Below are 17,839 nucleotides of genomic sequence, written 5' to 3' on the forward strand. Positions count from 1 at the left end.
ATTCTAGGTGCCTCCACCCCATATACTCTTGTTAATATACACATTTTAACCTTGTTTGTTTTAATCTTATCTTGCTTTTTTTCCCCCTCCTCCTATTCCCTTTCTCTCAGCTCTTTGCCCGTGTTGGGGAGCAATAATGGGACCCCCTTACTGTGCTAATGTGTACTACTCTTCCTACATAAGGACCTCGTGAGAGATCGTCTGTTATTATCTGGTATTGTACAGCTGCTGCTGTTTTCAGTAAGTTCTTGCTAACATGGGTATTAGCGATTAGAAATGTTTAGTGTTGTAAGACTGGTTATCTTGGGCCAAATGCTCCCCTCTGTTGCAGAGTATATAGAGGGGAGCAGATGAGGGGAAATAGGGGCTGAGAGGTCCTAAAACTCACAGGAGGGGGGAGCAGAGCTCTGCCCCTCCCCTCCAGCTTGCAGCTGCTCTGCACAGCATGTTTCCTCAGGAACCCGCAGATATTGAGGCAGAATTCCCCACCTAGCTTAATGAGGATCATAACAGCTAGAAGTGATGATCTGTAGCTTCTCTCTTCCTCGGAACCAGTAGTGCACAGCAGTGGACCACTAGCAGCACACGGCTCCTGAATGAGTCATACTACTATGGGTATGGGGGGAAACAGCAGAGAGCAACTGGCTTTCCGTATGGGTGCCTTAGGATCTGTGAGGCTAGGACTTGATTTCCACAGGAATTCTCAGACTCCAAAGAGCTGGTAGGCCATATTTCCTCCCCACTGCTGAGAGAATGATAATGAACCAGAGTTGTCACAAGTTTAAACTCCTGGAATCTTTTTCTTGACTCCCTAGCTATGACCCTTTTATGTGCAACAGGGTAATTTGGGTCCTTTTCCCCCTATAAATACGAATATCACACAGTTGTTTAAAGAAACTTTCCTGAATTTGGGGATCCAGTGGCAGTTCAGTGCCCAACCATCCTGCTTAGAGTGATCAAAGCACAGGGCCTTGGAGCTTCTGTTCAGTGACCTTGCACCTAACGCGGGATGGAATGCAGTCTGACATCTCTGTGTGACTCAGTCACATAGACGGGCTCCTGCAGGAGTCATAAACCAGGTATCCCAAGTTGGCTCCAGTTTGATCGAGTAGGGAGAAGAGCTGGCAGGCATTGCTGCTGGCTAGCGGGGCTGATGCCATTCAGGGACCAGGATATTTTATCAAAAGCCTTTGAGTGGACCAATAGTTCTTCCTGGCAGAGATGTTTTTAATTGTAATTCCCTCCACTATGCGAGGCCCGCTTTCAGTAAAGCAATTCAACAAGTGTTTGAGTCTATCTCTATTTATCAAAGCACTTAAGCAGTGGGACTTAAGCGTGTGTTTTCACTTTAAGCACGTGCTTAAGTGCTTTGCAGAATAGAGGCCTGCATGCTTTTGATAGTGCCGTGTTTTACTATTACTGTAACATGTTTTGTAAACTGCAGATTAATAGAGTTGAGGCTTGATGAGATTATACAGATAGATTAGAAACAGTCATGGGGATGTCTCATGTTGTGGTCAGTGAGAAGAGTATTACAGTTTTTTAAATGTATCCTGGGGAGACAGAACACTGATCATAGTCTATTTTTAATGCAAGGTACAATCCTAAGAGATCTGGTTATCTCCTTTCAAAGTTCAATATGTTGAAATTAGTGCAAGTTGGTTGTTTTTAACAATGGTACTGCAGAATTAGCGTTAAGATCTTGATTCTTTCTAACAATCATTTGTTCTGTTGGCAATCATTATTTCTCTAGAACTATTATTATCCATTCCATCAAAATAGAAAGTAATCCAAAAGTTAATGTTCTGTTTGTTTATAATTATGTTTAATTCATATGATGTATTGATGTGCAAACTTGTTAAGAGGTCGTTCTTCTGTTACATAGGTATTCTGGATTCTTCACAAACACTGTATGTGCTGTGGCACCTGACATAAGAAAAACCCTTATTTAAAAATATTCGTGGTTGTCATGAAATGTAAACTTCGATGTTTGTTTTTTAATCCATGGTGAAAAATTCAGGATCGTGGCTAATACTGGAAAAGTTATTGTAAAGTTGACTTTTTAACTGAATTGTTTTAACCTAGCAAAAACCAGTTGTAAGACTTCTTAACTATAGCAGATCAAGAGAATTGGTTTCTATTTCTTTCCATGAATTAGGACTGACATTTTCCTGCAGAAATTCCACATGTTGAGTAAGTGATTTGAGAGGTAGTTGTAAACTCTTCTGTCAGTTCTTTGTAAGGTCTTTATTATTAATGGATGTGGTCAGGAATTTTTCACCTTCTTGTGCAGATATATCAGTTTCAACAAGCACTCTTAAGGAAGGTTTCTACGGACCCAGGACGGGGGAGTGGGGAAGAAAGAAACGTGCACACATGCACAGAGCACCCCAAAATAACCAGTAGCCAAGTGGTTAGTGTACTCACTTGATATGTGGGAGGGCCAGGTTCAGTTCCTACTTGGAATCAAGTCAATGTTCAAATCTCTGCTCTACCTGATTTGGAGCAGGGACTTGAACCTGCATCTCTCATATCTCAAGTGAGGGCCCTAGCCAGCTGCCTAGAGAAGCAATCTCTCTCTGGCCCAGTCAATATTTAACTATTTATACAAAGTGGAACAGCTCCAATAGAAGAGATTGAGAGAAACAGACTCACAGAAAGAAAACAAATTTGGAAACCTTGAGATTTTTTATGAAACAAAGTTCTTGTTTTCTAGATAGGCCAAATTATTAATGAATTATTAATTATTATTTGGTGCTGCAGCTTAGTGAGGAGTATTGTATGAATGGGACACTTGTCTGATAGGGCCCTGTTGTTGCAGCTATAAATAGGACATTCTAATTTAAGCAACAATTCTTGTCATAGCATCTTTTCCCTTCCATGATGGAACTTATGCTTGATGTTCCAAAAATGAGTCTATAATAGTGTTAACATCAGTTCATCCAATGGCACAGCCAGTAATACAGGCAGACTGGTGCCATTTGAGTGCTGTGTCTAATCTGATATTCTAACTCTCAATTTTGTTCGTCTGCAACTCTCAGAAATGTCGAATGGGAACATGGGACAGTGTGGGTTAATCCCTACTGGGAAGGATAGGCATCCGTTGCTGCAAATGCAGCCTTTCCAGCAGCATGGAATGGGCATGGAGTTCTGCTGAAAACAGAAGCTCAATGCTTGGCTCGAGAGGTGTCCTGGTTGTGGCCCTGTGTTCCACAATTGCACAGCCACCGAATTTGATGTGCAGTCCACTCCAGCCACAAAAATCATGCTTCCGAATCTCTGGTTTGGTTTGTTCAAAAAATCATGCCTACTTATAGTGGTGAAGATAATACACAGCATGAGTGTAAATCAGTGCAGCGTTGCCTGCAGACTCCTGAAGCAATAGCTCTTAGAGGTGTATTCTGCTCCAATTCTCTGTAGTAGGTTGACTCTTAAACCTAAAGATTACAATTTAAAAGCTACAGTTTTAACTATTTCACTACTTTCAATACCGATCTGCCTCCCAAATTCCCCAGATGTCAAAATCCCAGCTGTTCCCTGCCCAGCTGCCAAAACCTCCAGCATCCCTCCTAACAACTTGTGTGATGTGGTTGTGCATTGGCTGTACAGAAGTGTGTAGCACATTGAAAACTGTGGACAGTGTAAAATTGAATTCAGTAATTCAGTATCAAATAACACAAGGGTCACTGCACAGATTGTAATTATGCGTTTTCATATTTAATTTATTACAAATCTTCAGTTTCATATTTAAATGAGACTGCCTTGAATTTCCAGTCTACTGTCCAGTGTGCTGTGGGGTCCAGAATTTGGGTTCAGTTGGTCATAAAGTGTATGGGGCAGAAGTGCATTCTTGTGTCCTCCTTGTTTTATCAAAACAGGAAATGACATTGTTCTTATGCTTCAAATCTATAGCTACATTTTTCTGTGGTGTGCAGCACACCTTGAATTCTACATGAGGCTTCACTGGCTAGTTATTTCCTCAAACATATTCTAAATGAAATATTTTTGAAATGTTAGCACTTACAGTTCTCCAGCCAGCCAAATGAATTTTAGGAACACATATAGATGTTTTGGGATCCATGTGGCAAATCCCAGGAGGCCACATGGATCCCAAGGCTCTTGGCTTTTCGGCATGTCAGCTTTCCAACCATATGTCTGTTGACTTTAGGGGTGTTTGTTATATGTCCAGAGGTGGATAGATGGATGAAACTTGTGCTATGGACCACATCCAATAGGCAATCCCCAGTCTTAAACAACTGCTTGGAATTATCCCCAGGCTTTCCAGGGCTATTTGGCTTGGCTCTTATTTAGTTAAAGTATCTCTATTAGGAAACCAATTGTTGCTGGTCCCATGAGTGGTTGCTTAAACTGGGTTTCATTGTACTGTACCATTTGTGGTAGCAAGCGCTGTAGTTAAGCTTGAGTTCCAGCTTCTAACCCCTTCTTTTTCAATAGCCTTCTCAAAGCGATTCTTTTTTGACTGAAAGTTTCCGTAGCTGGTCTCAGCACAAAGGTGATTTTGTTAGTTTGTTTTTAAAAAATTCGGCTCTTCTGAGTTACGGTCAGGGCAGTGGGGGAAGCAAATTATTTTTCCTGTGTTCTAATCAGATTTTTTATGTTTGCGTAATGTAGAACCGGAAACATTAGAAACTTCAAACTTGCAATATCGTTTTGAATGAGACTATTCTCATGAGCATGGACTGCTTTTGTGAGTACGGGATTGCAGCATTGGGATCGCTGCATGTTTTGCAGCTGTTAGGACTTTTAAAACAGTCCAGTTTGAAGAAAATAGTTTTATTAGTGTTAGTCATGAAAGCTTAAATTTGGAAGTTTACATGTGAGAACTTTTCTATTATTTTTGGATATATGTTCTTTTCTGTTTTTTAAATCTCTTTGTTAATTCACCCCACCCCTGCAGAGAAACTAAGCTTCACAGGACTGCAATTTGGCTCAGGTTCAAGGAGTTTACAAGCTCCACAAACTGAAGAGCTCTGAATGTCTCCTTTTTTCATTCATAATGCTGGGCGATTTAAAAGCAAAAATGAGCATTAATGCAATGTTAGTGTTCAGACATCAGGCATTCAAATGTCAACGTCCAAAATGTAAGGCTTCCTCTGCAAAAGTAACATGCCCATAAAGCACATACATGTATGTATGTTCTATTCCTGGTTTCCTGGTCAAATGCAACCTTTCATTATTGCTGCGGCATAGCTGTAAAAATATACAGTATGTGCAACATGACCAAATTAATGTTACAAGAGAAACATTAACCTTTCTAGAGCTTAATTTCTCAAACTTAATGTTGCACCAATGCTCATTTTTGGATTCTTCAATCTACATTATATAATATAGAATAGCAGCCTGCATAGGATCAATATTAAATACAGCTTGACTTTTCCTTTATGAACCTTTTTATAGAACTTTTCTATATATGTTGCCATCAGAAGGTAATATACAGACTTTGCATAGATTTCTATGTTTTAATCCTGAAAAATTTTATATTATGTTTCTGAAGAGAGAAGCAAGTCAAATATCAGAATATCTGTATATAAATTATGACCTATATATGCATGATATATACATATACAAAATCCATAAATAATACAGTCCATCATAATTTATGTCCTAGACCAATTGTACTTGTATTGAGACAAAAACTGTGACCTTACCAGTGTATGAGACTTACATAGGAGCAAGGTAAAACCACAGGTAGGAATTGCTGAATAATTACCTTTAGACCCACCTGAGCAAGAACCTTCCCAAGAGGGTGAGTTCATGTAATGGTTCCTAAAACTCAATCTTGTGGATGTCAATGGTCGTGCTCGATTATTTTCAGCAGTGTTTTATGAAAAAGCAATAAAAATGCATTGGGAGTGTACGGAGGGAAAAGGCAACACTAAATGGTTTTAGTTTTTCCAGTGAAGTCCCTTTGGTGTGAACAGGAAGAGGCTGTGTTTCATGCTGCTGTGCCTTAGCTATTTGAAAGGGGTGTGCATATACGTGTATCTGCCCAAAACATTGCTGTGCTCTGGTAGCTTATGATCGACAAGAGACCAGCAATGAGAAGAAAAAATTCTTATGTTTGTTTTTAGAGAGAAAGCAATTACAGTTACGGTTAAAAGATTAACCTGTTTTCCAGCTACCTATACACTTCTCTGCAAGGGATAAAAAAAACCTTCGGAGAGCCATAGTAACAAGTACAAAGCTTGGCAAAAGGTAGAAAATGACCTAATATACATTGTAGGTTATTCTTAAGGTTAGTTACTCTGTTCACCTTTCTTGCCTATGCCAAATTCTGGAAAACATTTTACAGTAGCAAATCCTTAGGAGAAAAATGACTGAATACTTGAAATATCTAGAGTGTGATTATATGTGAGATTATGTATATTTATGCACACAAGTATATGTACAATTCCTCCACCCTGCCCCCACAAGAACTTGGGTAGTAGACAAGGCTATCCTGCTGAACAGCTAGTTCTCGCTTGATTTGAGGTGTTGAGGGTAGTTTCAGTGTTTTGGTGGATGAAACAATGGCCTTTCAACCTTGTTTCTAGTCCAGCTGGAGATCCTGAAATAAATGAGTTTACTGCTGACACTCCAGTCCCAGCAGACAGAATTTCACACCAAAATGCCCCCACATATAATTTGTCACAGTTGGCACCTACCACTAAGAAAAGAGCAAGGACTGGGCCAGCGTACAAATGTAGTCATCTTTGACCTTCCAGCTCCCGGTTGGCAGTAAAATTGGGACTGTCTAGAAATGCTATAATCCTGGCTATGTGAGTCTCCTCCAGCCTCTGTTGTATTCTGCAAACCTTGTTACTCTTAAGAATTCACCTATAGGCAGATTTCTGGGGGAATCTTAAAACAAATTTAGTAAGAAGCCAGTTGCATATTTTTAAGAATATTGTCTTTTTAGGAATACAACTGAATGTGGTCAATATTTCACTCCAGTGGTCACATTTAAGTAGCTTTGTAACTACAGTGGATTTAGAACACATAATTGCACAGGATTTGTTTCTGCATAGCGTAAAATATAGCACTTCGCAAAAATCAGCCTGAGTGTTTACCCGCAGCCATCTTTCTCATAATTAAATTTGGCTAGTGTGTAAAAATAAATGTGTTCTTTGAAAATTCACTCTAAAGTGAAGCAGGACACAGTGGTAGTGCCTAAAAGTTCTATAACCCTGTTCAGGTTTGTCTGGTATCCCAAAACTCTGCTCATTGGAGTGATTTATTAAGCACTGCAGATGTGCCCATTAACTACAAGAAACAAGAGTCTCTGTGCAGGGGAGATTGCAATCTCAGAGCCAGGGTATATTGGGGAAACTCCGAGAAGGCGGTGACTTGGGTTTTGTTTGTTCTCTTATGTTAACTCTCCTCTCGTGGCCAGAGAGCCACGTCATCTCCTTCTGCACAAACACATGCACAGAGGAAAATCTTGTATAAAATAGCAGTAGCTCTGAAGCTGTGGAAAATGTCACAGAGAGGAAGTGTTAACAGGTAAGCAGAGCCTCCTAATAGCATAGAGCCAATGGACTTGCTACAAATCTGGCCTCTGCCTTTCAGGTAGCAGGGCACTTGGGCTTGTCGCTGCACTGCAGTACAGTTGTCCTCCTTCCTGGATCCATCTTGATAACCATGCTGCCAAAGCTGGTCTAGGGCACAGCCCTGAAGGTGAGTAGAGGTTGTAGGTTGGAAGTTGGCCTTGAGTGTCATTAACTTGAGAATGTTTCCAAGAAGAGCATGCCACCTAGAGCAGCGACTCCCTGAATTTGTTCCTTTCCAGGTGACCATACCCACTCCAAAACACACACACATTCATAGATCCAGTGTAGTGGCCTCTGCAGAGGAAGGAGGTAAGCAGCCAAATTCATTTTTGCTCCTCTCTTTTAACTTTTGGGGCTGGTTTGTATGACTACAGCCTGATCCTTGGTGATATTTCTATACCCACAGAAGGTAAGGGAGTTCTGGTTGCTCAGTGCTTCTGAGACCAGAAAGAATGGAGAGGTTCTAGGTTTGTGTAGTGCAGGGATCGGCAACCTTTGGCACGTGTCCCGCCAGGGTGCTGCCAGGCTGGTTTGTTTACTTGCCACGTCCACAGGTTCGGCCGATCACGGCTCCCACTGGCCGCGATTCACTGCTCCAGGTCAATGGGGGCTGCAGGAAGCTGCGGGGGCCGAAGGATGTGCTGGCTGCTGCTTCCCACAGCCCCCATTGATCTGGGATGGTGAATCGCGATCAGCCGAACCTACAGACGCGGCAGGTAAACAAATCAGGCCAGCCCACCAAGGTGCTTACCCTGGCAGGCAGCATGCAAAAGCTTTCCAATCCCTGCTGTAGTGAATGAGGATAAAACCCAGACCTGATAACCTATATGCACAGATTGAAAATGAGCATTTGAATTCTGGAGACTATGTTCATTCCTCCAAAGCCAGTCCTGCTCTCTTTAAAGAAGGGAGATTAAAAAGAGATTCTCTAAGTGTAAATATTCCCATGTCTTCATTTAGATAATGCAACTTACCTAAATGCCGTGAAAGTCGATAAGCTCTATAGCGGAGAGTTGTCACTTTATAAATTAAATATCAGGAGCAGTGTTTGAAGTTTAAAGCCCTCTCGCCTCCCTCTAGCTCAGATTTTCTGCTGCTGTGCTTTTTTCTTTATGCCTGAGCACCTTGCTGACAAGTGCTAATAACAAGATGCCAAGAGAGAGTCCAGTTGGAGTTACCACACATTAAACATTCTGAACTTGTCCTTTCGCTCATAGATTGTGCATAATTAATAATTAAACGGTTTCAGTTGTAATGGGTTGACCTTCCTGAACTGTTCATTATTCACAAGGCAAAGGCATCACTCAAACTTCTTTTTTCCCCCACTGCCCTTCTCTGTACTCACTGTACATGCACATTTCAGTTGTTTTTGAGAATCAGGCTGACCAAGCGCTTCGAAAGCTGCTGAGACTTAAACGTTGTTCTTTTCTGTGTTAGGTCTCACTTACATAAATGTTGTTTGGATACTTGGGCCAGTAGGGTGTGTTTGGTAACAAGATGCGGAGGAGAAAATGGCCTGTAAAGTTCTAAAGCTGATTGGCATCAGTCTCCCAGGAATGTATTTATGGCTCTATTGTTAAGGTTGTATCAACCTTCCCATTAATAAGCCGTTCTGTTTAGAAGTTGGTAATTTAGAAATAGAAATACAGAAGGCCCCCTGGATTGAAGCTCTGACATATTGACCAGAGGATGCCCATTTTTAGTGAAAATTGTAGAGTCCATTTTGTTGAGGGGGTTTTTTAAGTTTAAAAAGTACATACCTCTTCCCCATCCTCTTCAAAATTTTACACTGCATTCTTTTGGCCTTGTATAGAATAAAACTCTGTTCTTTGGTAGAATGAAATAAGGTTGGCCATTAGATCTCATGTGGGCAATACACTAACATTACTCCACATGTGTGACAATATTTTCTTACGCAGAATGTGCAAAAAAAAATTAGCGTGAAGACTCGGTGGGGATTAGTGAGGCTTTGTTTTATTTTATCATATTTTCATCCCCTTGAGAGTCCACCAGTGTTCCAGTCTAGTGAACTTCAGGACACAATGTAATACGTATTTTTTTTTGCTTAGATTTTGTTTGATTTTTTGTCTCATGTGACAACACAGTGGTTGCTCAAATTTCAGCAGGTAGCATGTACAGAGTGTTTTTAAATTTGTAACTAAGCCCATAGAGCAAACTCATTCTCTAAATAAAAATAGTAATATTAATATTAGTGCGTGGGATGGATATGATAATCTAATGTGTGTGTTCCATCTCCAACTACTGTGATTTCAAAAATTCTGTGTCAGCAAGCTCAGTGGCCGATTTTGATCGTTTCACTATGAAAGAAGTTAGGTTGATTGTCTGCTCTTTCAGCTCTTTCCAGTGGAGATGTATTTCCTCCTCGCCTATCTCGTGCATGCTTGTATATTTCAGCTGGTATTTTCAGAAGTGAAATGAAGGTATTCATTTGATGCAATTAGCTGACTTTGGTGCAATTATGTATGTGCAGTTTAACAGAATAGAATTTCATGTCTTAAATTCAATTCATTCTCCATGCATTGGTATCACTTTGGCTTGTTTGGTGTCCCAGGGAGGATAAAATGACAGCTTTGATCAAGTTGGCTAGTTGGCAATTCATTAAACTATTTTATATCATACTTTGTAATGAGGCCTTAGCTCTTAGTGAGTTTTTTGTGGGAATCTGTATTGAATCCCATAGCAGAATTTGAATATTCTTAATAAACCTCGTCTCAAAAAAGTGATCTCTGACTTTCCTAAAATAATAATTTCAAATGTCACTTCCTGTTTGGCCTCATTGCAAACTGGATGTTTCAGAATCTTTCTTCCCTGCACTCCGGGTTGTTGAGTTTTCAATACCTATGGCACACATTTTCAGAATGGTTCACAGAACATCACTACTGCTTCACTTTACCAGTATGGTTTAAATTACATTATGTACTCGGAATGTTATTCTTTCATAGTGAAATTTACTGGCCAGCTGCCTAGGAGTGGGTGTCACCTAGTGACTTTAGTTAGGACCTGCTCTTGCACATTGTGGGTGCGGAGTGTTGCTCATATAATAAGATAAAAAGTGATGAGCTGGACAGAAGGCAGTGTTAATAGGTGTCCTGCCATATGGTCGCCAAGTTATCTGTGCCCATTAGCAGAAGTGACCTTTAAGGACCACATCCGAAGCCCATGGAACTCAGTTTACATGCTGTGAATCATGTAGGTTCATCCTCCACCTACTGCCCCCACTTTTTTTTATTCTAAACTTCCGAGAGTAGAGCACCACCTGGAAACTGCTGTGATTGATGTCCTTGCAGTCTAGCTTATAAGTGCCTAAGATAGAAGGGAGCTGGCGTGCAGTGAGTTAGAAATTTCCACTCATTGAGTATGACTGTACCTAGCCTGTAGCCTTGCTTGCACCCAGGTGAAACCTCCTTTCTTGCTTGGCTGGAGCGCAGCAACCTTGTGCTACTTGCCGTGCGCTGTATAAGAATTGCAGGACAAAGGTATTAATGATGTTGTGTTATTGAGTGTCTTGCAGTTTTTTAGTGTGCTGTTTCTTATAGTTCTGTTGATTCCTTTACCAGGGAACCCGGGAACTCTAGTTCCAGTGAAGTGGCGAGAGAGTCTCCAATTGGTTCATACAATTCAGTGGATTTTCACTCCACTTTCCATAATGTTGTTTCACTCTGGTATAGGCAGATCCCCTGGTGCTACCCTCTTTGTGATTGCAGAAATTATCACCTACCAAATAGGTGTTAAGTCCTGCCTGCCCCTCTTCCACTCTGGCATAAATAGATGCACATTTGCAGTTCTCAGAAGATGAGCTTTTTAGACTCCGCCTCGCTTGTGCTCCAGGTGGGATTGGCAGTGCTCTCTTCTGATGAAGGGATGGTCCCTGCACAGAACTAGCTCGCCAGAGTGCTCTGCAGGGGTAGCTCCAGTTTCCAGTTTTCAAAGAGTTGTGTGAAATATATCCAGTGAGGGTTTCTTGTGTTATGTGGATTTGTTCTTTTTTAATCCACCCATCCCACTTGGGAGAGGGGGCAGTTACCATTTCTAAACTCAGACATGGCTTTTACTGGGCAGCAGAAAACCATGGAAATATGTACACCAGCCTGTCTTCACTCAACACAAGTGCACCTGAAATTTTGCCCTGAATTTTTCATCTTACATATGAGTAACTTCTACGTGTGATTCTCTGAACTACGGAAAGTTTAAAGTCACTGTGTTCCCTTACGTTTCTTCTACTCTCCAGAGGAAACCTTCCTATATTTATGTCTTTTTTTTTAAGTTTAGAAATACTAACCTTTCCCTCTTCTAGGACAAATTCAACAGGAACTACGGTGCATAATGTCAAACATTCTCTACATTAAATAGAACTCTGAAAATTGTAAAGCAGTGTTGGCTTCTCCTTTTACTCTTCATTTACTTTTGATTTAATTGTATTTTCCAGCAGTTTCAATTGTTTGGATTGGAAACGAAACCTTAATAAGAGTTCTGGTTAATTTTCTGTCTTGTAATTACCTATCTCATTTTTCTGATAATTGGCCACAGCAATTATATGTATATTTACTAATCACATAGGAGGCTCTGCAGTTGTATCTATCTGCCACCATTGATAATGACACACACATTGCAGAGGTGCTTTTATCATCATCTTTTTTCCACTACATCAAAGCTATTTCCTCACATTCTCAATAATGAATACATGCATGCATTTGACACAGTTGTGTGCTAGAGAAATTGTTTGGCTCCCACCAAATGCTGCACGCTCTGAGTTTCTTGCCTGCAGCGCTGGAAGGTTGTATGTAATGATATATTGCTCATCCAAATGGCCAAAGCACTCCAAAGCACAGTGAGATTAAAATAAGTCATTCCTTTGTTAATTTAAATAGGTGCATGTATCATACTTTGCAGGGTACTTTGTGTAGGGATGTCAGGAAGGAAAAAAGCCGCCGAAAGGTATTTTTAATAGCAAATGAGAATAGATGAGAATGGAGTCATTTGCAGCTGCCTGTTTTATGTGGCTCTCTTGTTCCAACTGTAGGTCTAATGAGATGACACTGTTAAAGTACTCTGCAGTGTAATTTCATTACATCCTGAGCTGTTACACTATAAACACAGTGGAGCTCTCTGTCATTCTTGGAAAAACTCCTAAATTCGCAAAGCCTTCCTTTGCAAATGGTAATGTTATTTGCTCTCTTTGTAATTTTTTTCTTGTGCTCTTAATTTATTTGCTTTCATAAATACTTGGTAGTTAATTTAGCTAGGCTGGCAAATCTTCCATTCTAATTTCTTTTATTTCTTGTAAGAATTTTTCTTTTAAATCTAGCAAGAGCTATGCATAGTCGGACAGCTTTGAAATGAATAAGTGTAAATAAACCTGAGTGTACATAAAAAGTGAATTCAGTGAAAGAAACAAAGATCAACACAAGAATAATTTCACAGCTCTTTGTTAATTACAAGACCATTTGTGTGTTACTTAAATAATCATTAATTTCTCATTTACACTTTCCCTACCTTCCTTTCTACCCTCTGGCTATCATTGTCCTTTTTTCACCTCTCCTCCATGTCTTTCCACATGTTTCTACCCATTGTGTAATACTCATTACTTTAAATTCAGTGTTTTATAAAACATGTTCAGAAGAATTTGTACCTTTTTCTCTCTTTCTCTGTGTGAGATGGGGCATTGTTGCTTACTCTGCTTTTAATGTTATATTGCTTCCCTTTTTAAAAATTGTCCTCACTTCTCCTGACTCTTTCTTCCTTCCCTTCTCCCTCCCTCCCCCCAAATATCAAACCAATCCCAGGAATCGCCAGTCCTTCCGGTTGGGGAGTTCTCTGAGCCATTTGTACACTTCATCACTCAATGGTAAGCTCAGTTTGCAAACATGCCATGCCCTCAATGTAAATGATACATGCCATTAACTTTGCAGCTCCATGAGACCTTATGGCTTCCCCTGCAACCTTTCTGAGGCGAGAGGGACTCGGGGGCCTTGGGCAGATGGGGCAGCAAAGCTGAGCAAACTGTTTAAATTATGTAAACGTTATTTACACGAAGGGTCGTAAAAGTACGGTACCTGGGAGGGTTTTTCCTGTTTTAATAAACCACTATGAATCTGGGTGCATTCTTGTGCACAGAGGCTATTTTAAGAATTCAATTGGGAGGGTTGGGGGAAAGAGGGAATCATATTTATAACTTCATTATTCAAAGCTGCTTGTATTATTACTCATAAAACTGCCTCAATGTTTAGAAAGGTAAACAATGTCCTTGATTAATTCATTGGCTTTCCAGTAAGTAATTTTTATTTGGAGTCATATTTTAAAGTACACTATAGGGCTGAATAGTTCAGTGGAAGGCACTTTAAATTTCAGAGAGAAGGGAGAAAATATAGTTGAAAGAATAAATTTCCAAAGCAACAAAAGGTTAAAGCTCTAAGTACAATTCATTGTAACAAACAGGAGAGAGGAAAGGCTTATTGTTTTTTTTTTTTAATGTCTCATTTACAAAGGAAGCAGCCATTTCAATAATAAAATGAAGGCAGAATAACTGACATTGAACTTTGTACAAATGTGATGTTTTTGACTAAGATGTTCCCGTTTATTAAAATGCACTGTCTGGGCCAGCTGGCCAGCTGGTGTAAATTGGCAGTGCCAATGGAGTCAGTGTAATCAGTGGAGCTATGCCAGTTTATGCCAGCCGAGAATCTGGCCCTGCAGCAGTGTTTAGGAAAGGAGTGATTTAGGGAATCTTTCCCAATGAAGCCAGTGAGGTTAAAGGCATTGAGCCCCACGTGGGATCAGACCCATAGCTCTCTGCGATGTGGTAGATTGTGCTTTAAAACATTTCAAGTTCTCTAGCACATGTTAGGGCCAATGAGCCAAAAACTATGCAAATAAAATGAATATTCAGATAATTTGTATGAAACAAACATTATGTGTGAAACATTTCCAAGAAACTCTCTCTCAAGATTGCCATAATGTCTGGGAAGTGATATTGAAAATGAAGAATGTACAGTATGATTTATCAGTTAATTAAAATAGTAAATACACAGTTTGTGTTTATCTAAAACAGGCCTCATTTTTGATGGATAAAATTACAGCAGGCCACAATGTTCAGTGATTTTACAGCATAACTAACTGATGTGCAGGAGACTGCACCTTTTTATCCCTTCCAAAAAAATTAATTAGATGTTGCATAAAAAATATTATTGAGAAAGAAGGAGGGCTAACCTGTGTTAAAATTTCCACAGATGTCAAGAAACAGCTACTTAGGAATATCAGATTAAGACTGTTACCCACTCACTATTCAGACAGCTTGCACTACTTCTAATGTGTGCATTATCTGAGGTGCATATGGTTATAAGGAAGGCAAATTGTCCTTTGAATCATTAATGGCACTATGGCCCCTATTTACTACAAGAATATGTACACTTTTTAGATATAGTTTAATATTAACCTGTACGGTATGCAGCTTATTATAGCACGAGGCATTAGTGTCCAAAAAAATTACGTTGTATACCATTTTAGCAATTGACTCCTATAAGTATTATGCACATCAAGTGAAGAGCACATCAGACTTGGACTTTATGCCAGTTACACCATAAACTCTGGCTGTTTGGATGTAATCCAATTAGTCAGTAGGCAGCTCCTGATGGTCACCTCAGTGCCACATTATAGTGCTCCTTCATGCAGCTAAACTCAGTTCGCAAAAGCTAATTGCACCTGTTGCATACAAAACTAGGACTATTTGGATGAGAAACATGGTCTAATAAACCAGCTAATGCTCCATAACGAACTATCAGCCTGCAAAGCAGTGGAAATAAGTGTAAAAAAATTAAGGGAGATACTCCAGGACACCGTGTGCAACCCTATAGCTATTTAGCATTAAAAATTAAATTTCCCACCTGTGGGTATTCTTCTTCTGTCCAGCTACATCATAATGTCAAAATGAGAAAAAAATTACCATGATTTCTCAGTTGATTTGTTATACTGATCACTATATGTAAAGGAATCCCCAGTAACAAGGACCCCCAAATTAATTTAGAAAATAATTAGTTCCAGACATGGTAAGAAAACATTCTTTGGAAGTTTGTGGTCGATCTGACCAGCTTTCAGAAGTGATTAAAAGTGACCCATCACATTACAGTCTTGAAATGCTGAGACATGTATAACAAGACAAGTAGAAAATCAGTCCATCTTCTGCAGAATCTTCTCATCAGCAATTGAATACATAACAGTTGTATTAAGGATACAGTAACACTGTACGGAATCAAAAGCTGAAAAAAGAAGAGAGAAATTGATTAACATTTTGGGTGCTCTTAGGAGCCATGTCTTCAGTTTGTACTTGATGAAGTTAAGAAGTACATTGAAATTCTAGGCATGATTACCTGGGTTTGAAGGAAGAAGTTGTCAGTATTTAAGCATGTGAAATAAATGAACAGTTGTTTATATATAACAATTTCACTTTTATGATACATAGCATGAGAAAGCAACCAAAGGAAAGGCCAGCACCTGAAGACTTAATGGTAAGTGGAACTCTGTAATGTATATTGAAGTATATCTATTTTTCTCACCAGTACTTGCAAAGTTAAATATAAACTTTGTTTCTACATTGTGCAGCAACTATATATTTGCAAAGCGCACACAGAAACCAAGAGTGAAATCCTGGCTCCACTGAAGTCAGTGGGAGTTTTGCCATTGACTTGAGTGGGGCCAGGATTTCACCTCATGGTTACCAAATTTACTGCATTTGCTGAGTGGAATCTTGGCTCCATTGATATCAGTGGCAAAACTCCCATTGACTTCAATGCAATCAGGAATTCACCTGAGCTTTTCTTGGGAGTGTCATGCAGGTATCAATTTCAGTCAAAACCATTTTGAAACTAAATGCAATGGTCTTTCAGTTTGGCTGTTCAGGGATTACAATTTAATGTCAGTCATGCTTTGTCATCATTTACCACTCAGAACCTTTCAAAACCTGAAGATTGAAAACAGAGGATATGTTCAATGTATTACAGTGTTAATGAAATCCTACAGGAAATTCCTGTTGTCACTGTTTTCATTTATATTCTAGAATGAAATTAGATTGGCTGTAGAGGATCAAGTTCATATGTATCTTTCCTCAGAAAGGCTTCCAGTGTCTTGTTTTCTGCTCAGAGGCAGCTTTCTTTGCTTGTAAATGGCATTTTTTAGTCAAGCAGTAATAGGAGGAGAGCTGTTCCCAAACAATTCCCAGGTGGTCATTTGTTTAATGCAGAATGTTGATTTGACAATGCACAAGCTGTTAGAATAATGGTAGAATCTAGCATTAGTAAACAATAATTATAGTCCACTCCTACTAATGTTTCACCCACCATTCCCTGTCTTTAAAGTGTTGTTATGTTGCTTATCTCTGCCAGATGTACTTTGTAGATTTATATAAATGATGATGTTTTTTCATTCTTTGCATTGCATACTTAAGGGTAACTTTAAGACACAGTAACATGATCACAAAATAAACATATAACTTACCTCCTTTCTTACTTACATGCTGTGAACTGGGGGCATTGCAGCTGTTCTCCGATTAGAGACTTACCTCTAAAATTACCCTTTGAGGCAGGTATCTCAGAATTCAGACTTGTCTCAGTGTAGGCCCTGCTCAACAAAGCATTTAACTGTGTACCTAATTTTTAACCATATTAACTTCAGTGGATCTGCTCACATGCTTAAGTTAGGCACACGCTTAAATACCTTGCTCAATTAGGGCCTTAAAGTTCACCAAAACCCCCTCCACTTTGCATCAGTATGTGTTTGTTACCAAGGATTTAGACAGCCTTATTCTGTCTTTTTTTTTTTTTATTAACTTTTGATGGTTGGAAAATTCTTGCAGTTAGTCACATCTGAGAAAACTTGGAACAGGTTCTAGAGATGGAGACACATTTACCTTGTGCATTATTATGCTATGGCTGGATAGCTTAGCTATTAAAACAACGGAATAGGGTTTCATAAAACCTATATCTGTTTGTAAATGCATGTTTCAATGATGCAATAAGGCCTGCCACTTATAAATAAAACATCTGCAGATCTCATGTACACCTATAAGTATATATGTATGTATTTGTAAGCAATAACACCACTCCGGGGTGTAGAGTCATAAAAATGAGGCCAAAGGGTGAGTGCCTATCGTACGGGGAAGTGCATATATATATCTTTACAACTACATGCCCTGGAGTATGCTGTTCCTCTTTTAAAATGGTATTTTTAAAATAATTTTAGAAGAGTAGCTATTGGGGAAAATAACTTACTACTTTTAA

At 39.5% G+C, this 17,839-nt stretch overlaps 1 protein-coding gene across 5 annotated transcripts in view; it reads left to right on the plus strand.

The window, feature by feature from the left end:
• The window catches only part of MAP2K5 (mitogen-activated protein kinase kinase 5), a 195,315-nt gene that overhangs the window by 150,681 nt on the left and 26,795 nt on the right, over positions 1-17,839 (plus strand). For 4 of the 5 annotated variants that reach the window (XR_004371552.2, XM_075069741.1, XM_032764314.2 and 1 more), the window contains 2 exons: positions 13,355-13,416; positions 16,027-16,072. The exons of the other annotated variant lie outside the window; for it this stretch is intronic. Coding sequence is in view for 3 of the 4 variants with exons in the window: in XM_075069741.1 (XP_074925842.1) it covers positions 13,355-13,416; positions 16,027-16,072 (108 nt within the window). In the remaining variant the exon portion in view is untranslated. The remainder of the gene's footprint in view (positions 1-13,354; positions 13,417-16,026; positions 16,073-17,839) is intronic. 5 annotated transcript variants of the gene reach the window in all.

Source organism: Chelonoidis abingdonii, chromosome 9 (genome assembly GCF_003597395.2).
Source record: "Chelonoidis abingdonii isolate Lonesome George chromosome 9, CheloAbing_2.0, whole genome shotgun sequence".
NCBI classification, from domain to species: domain Eukaryota; kingdom Metazoa; phylum Chordata; order Testudines; family Testudinidae; genus Chelonoidis; species Chelonoidis abingdonii.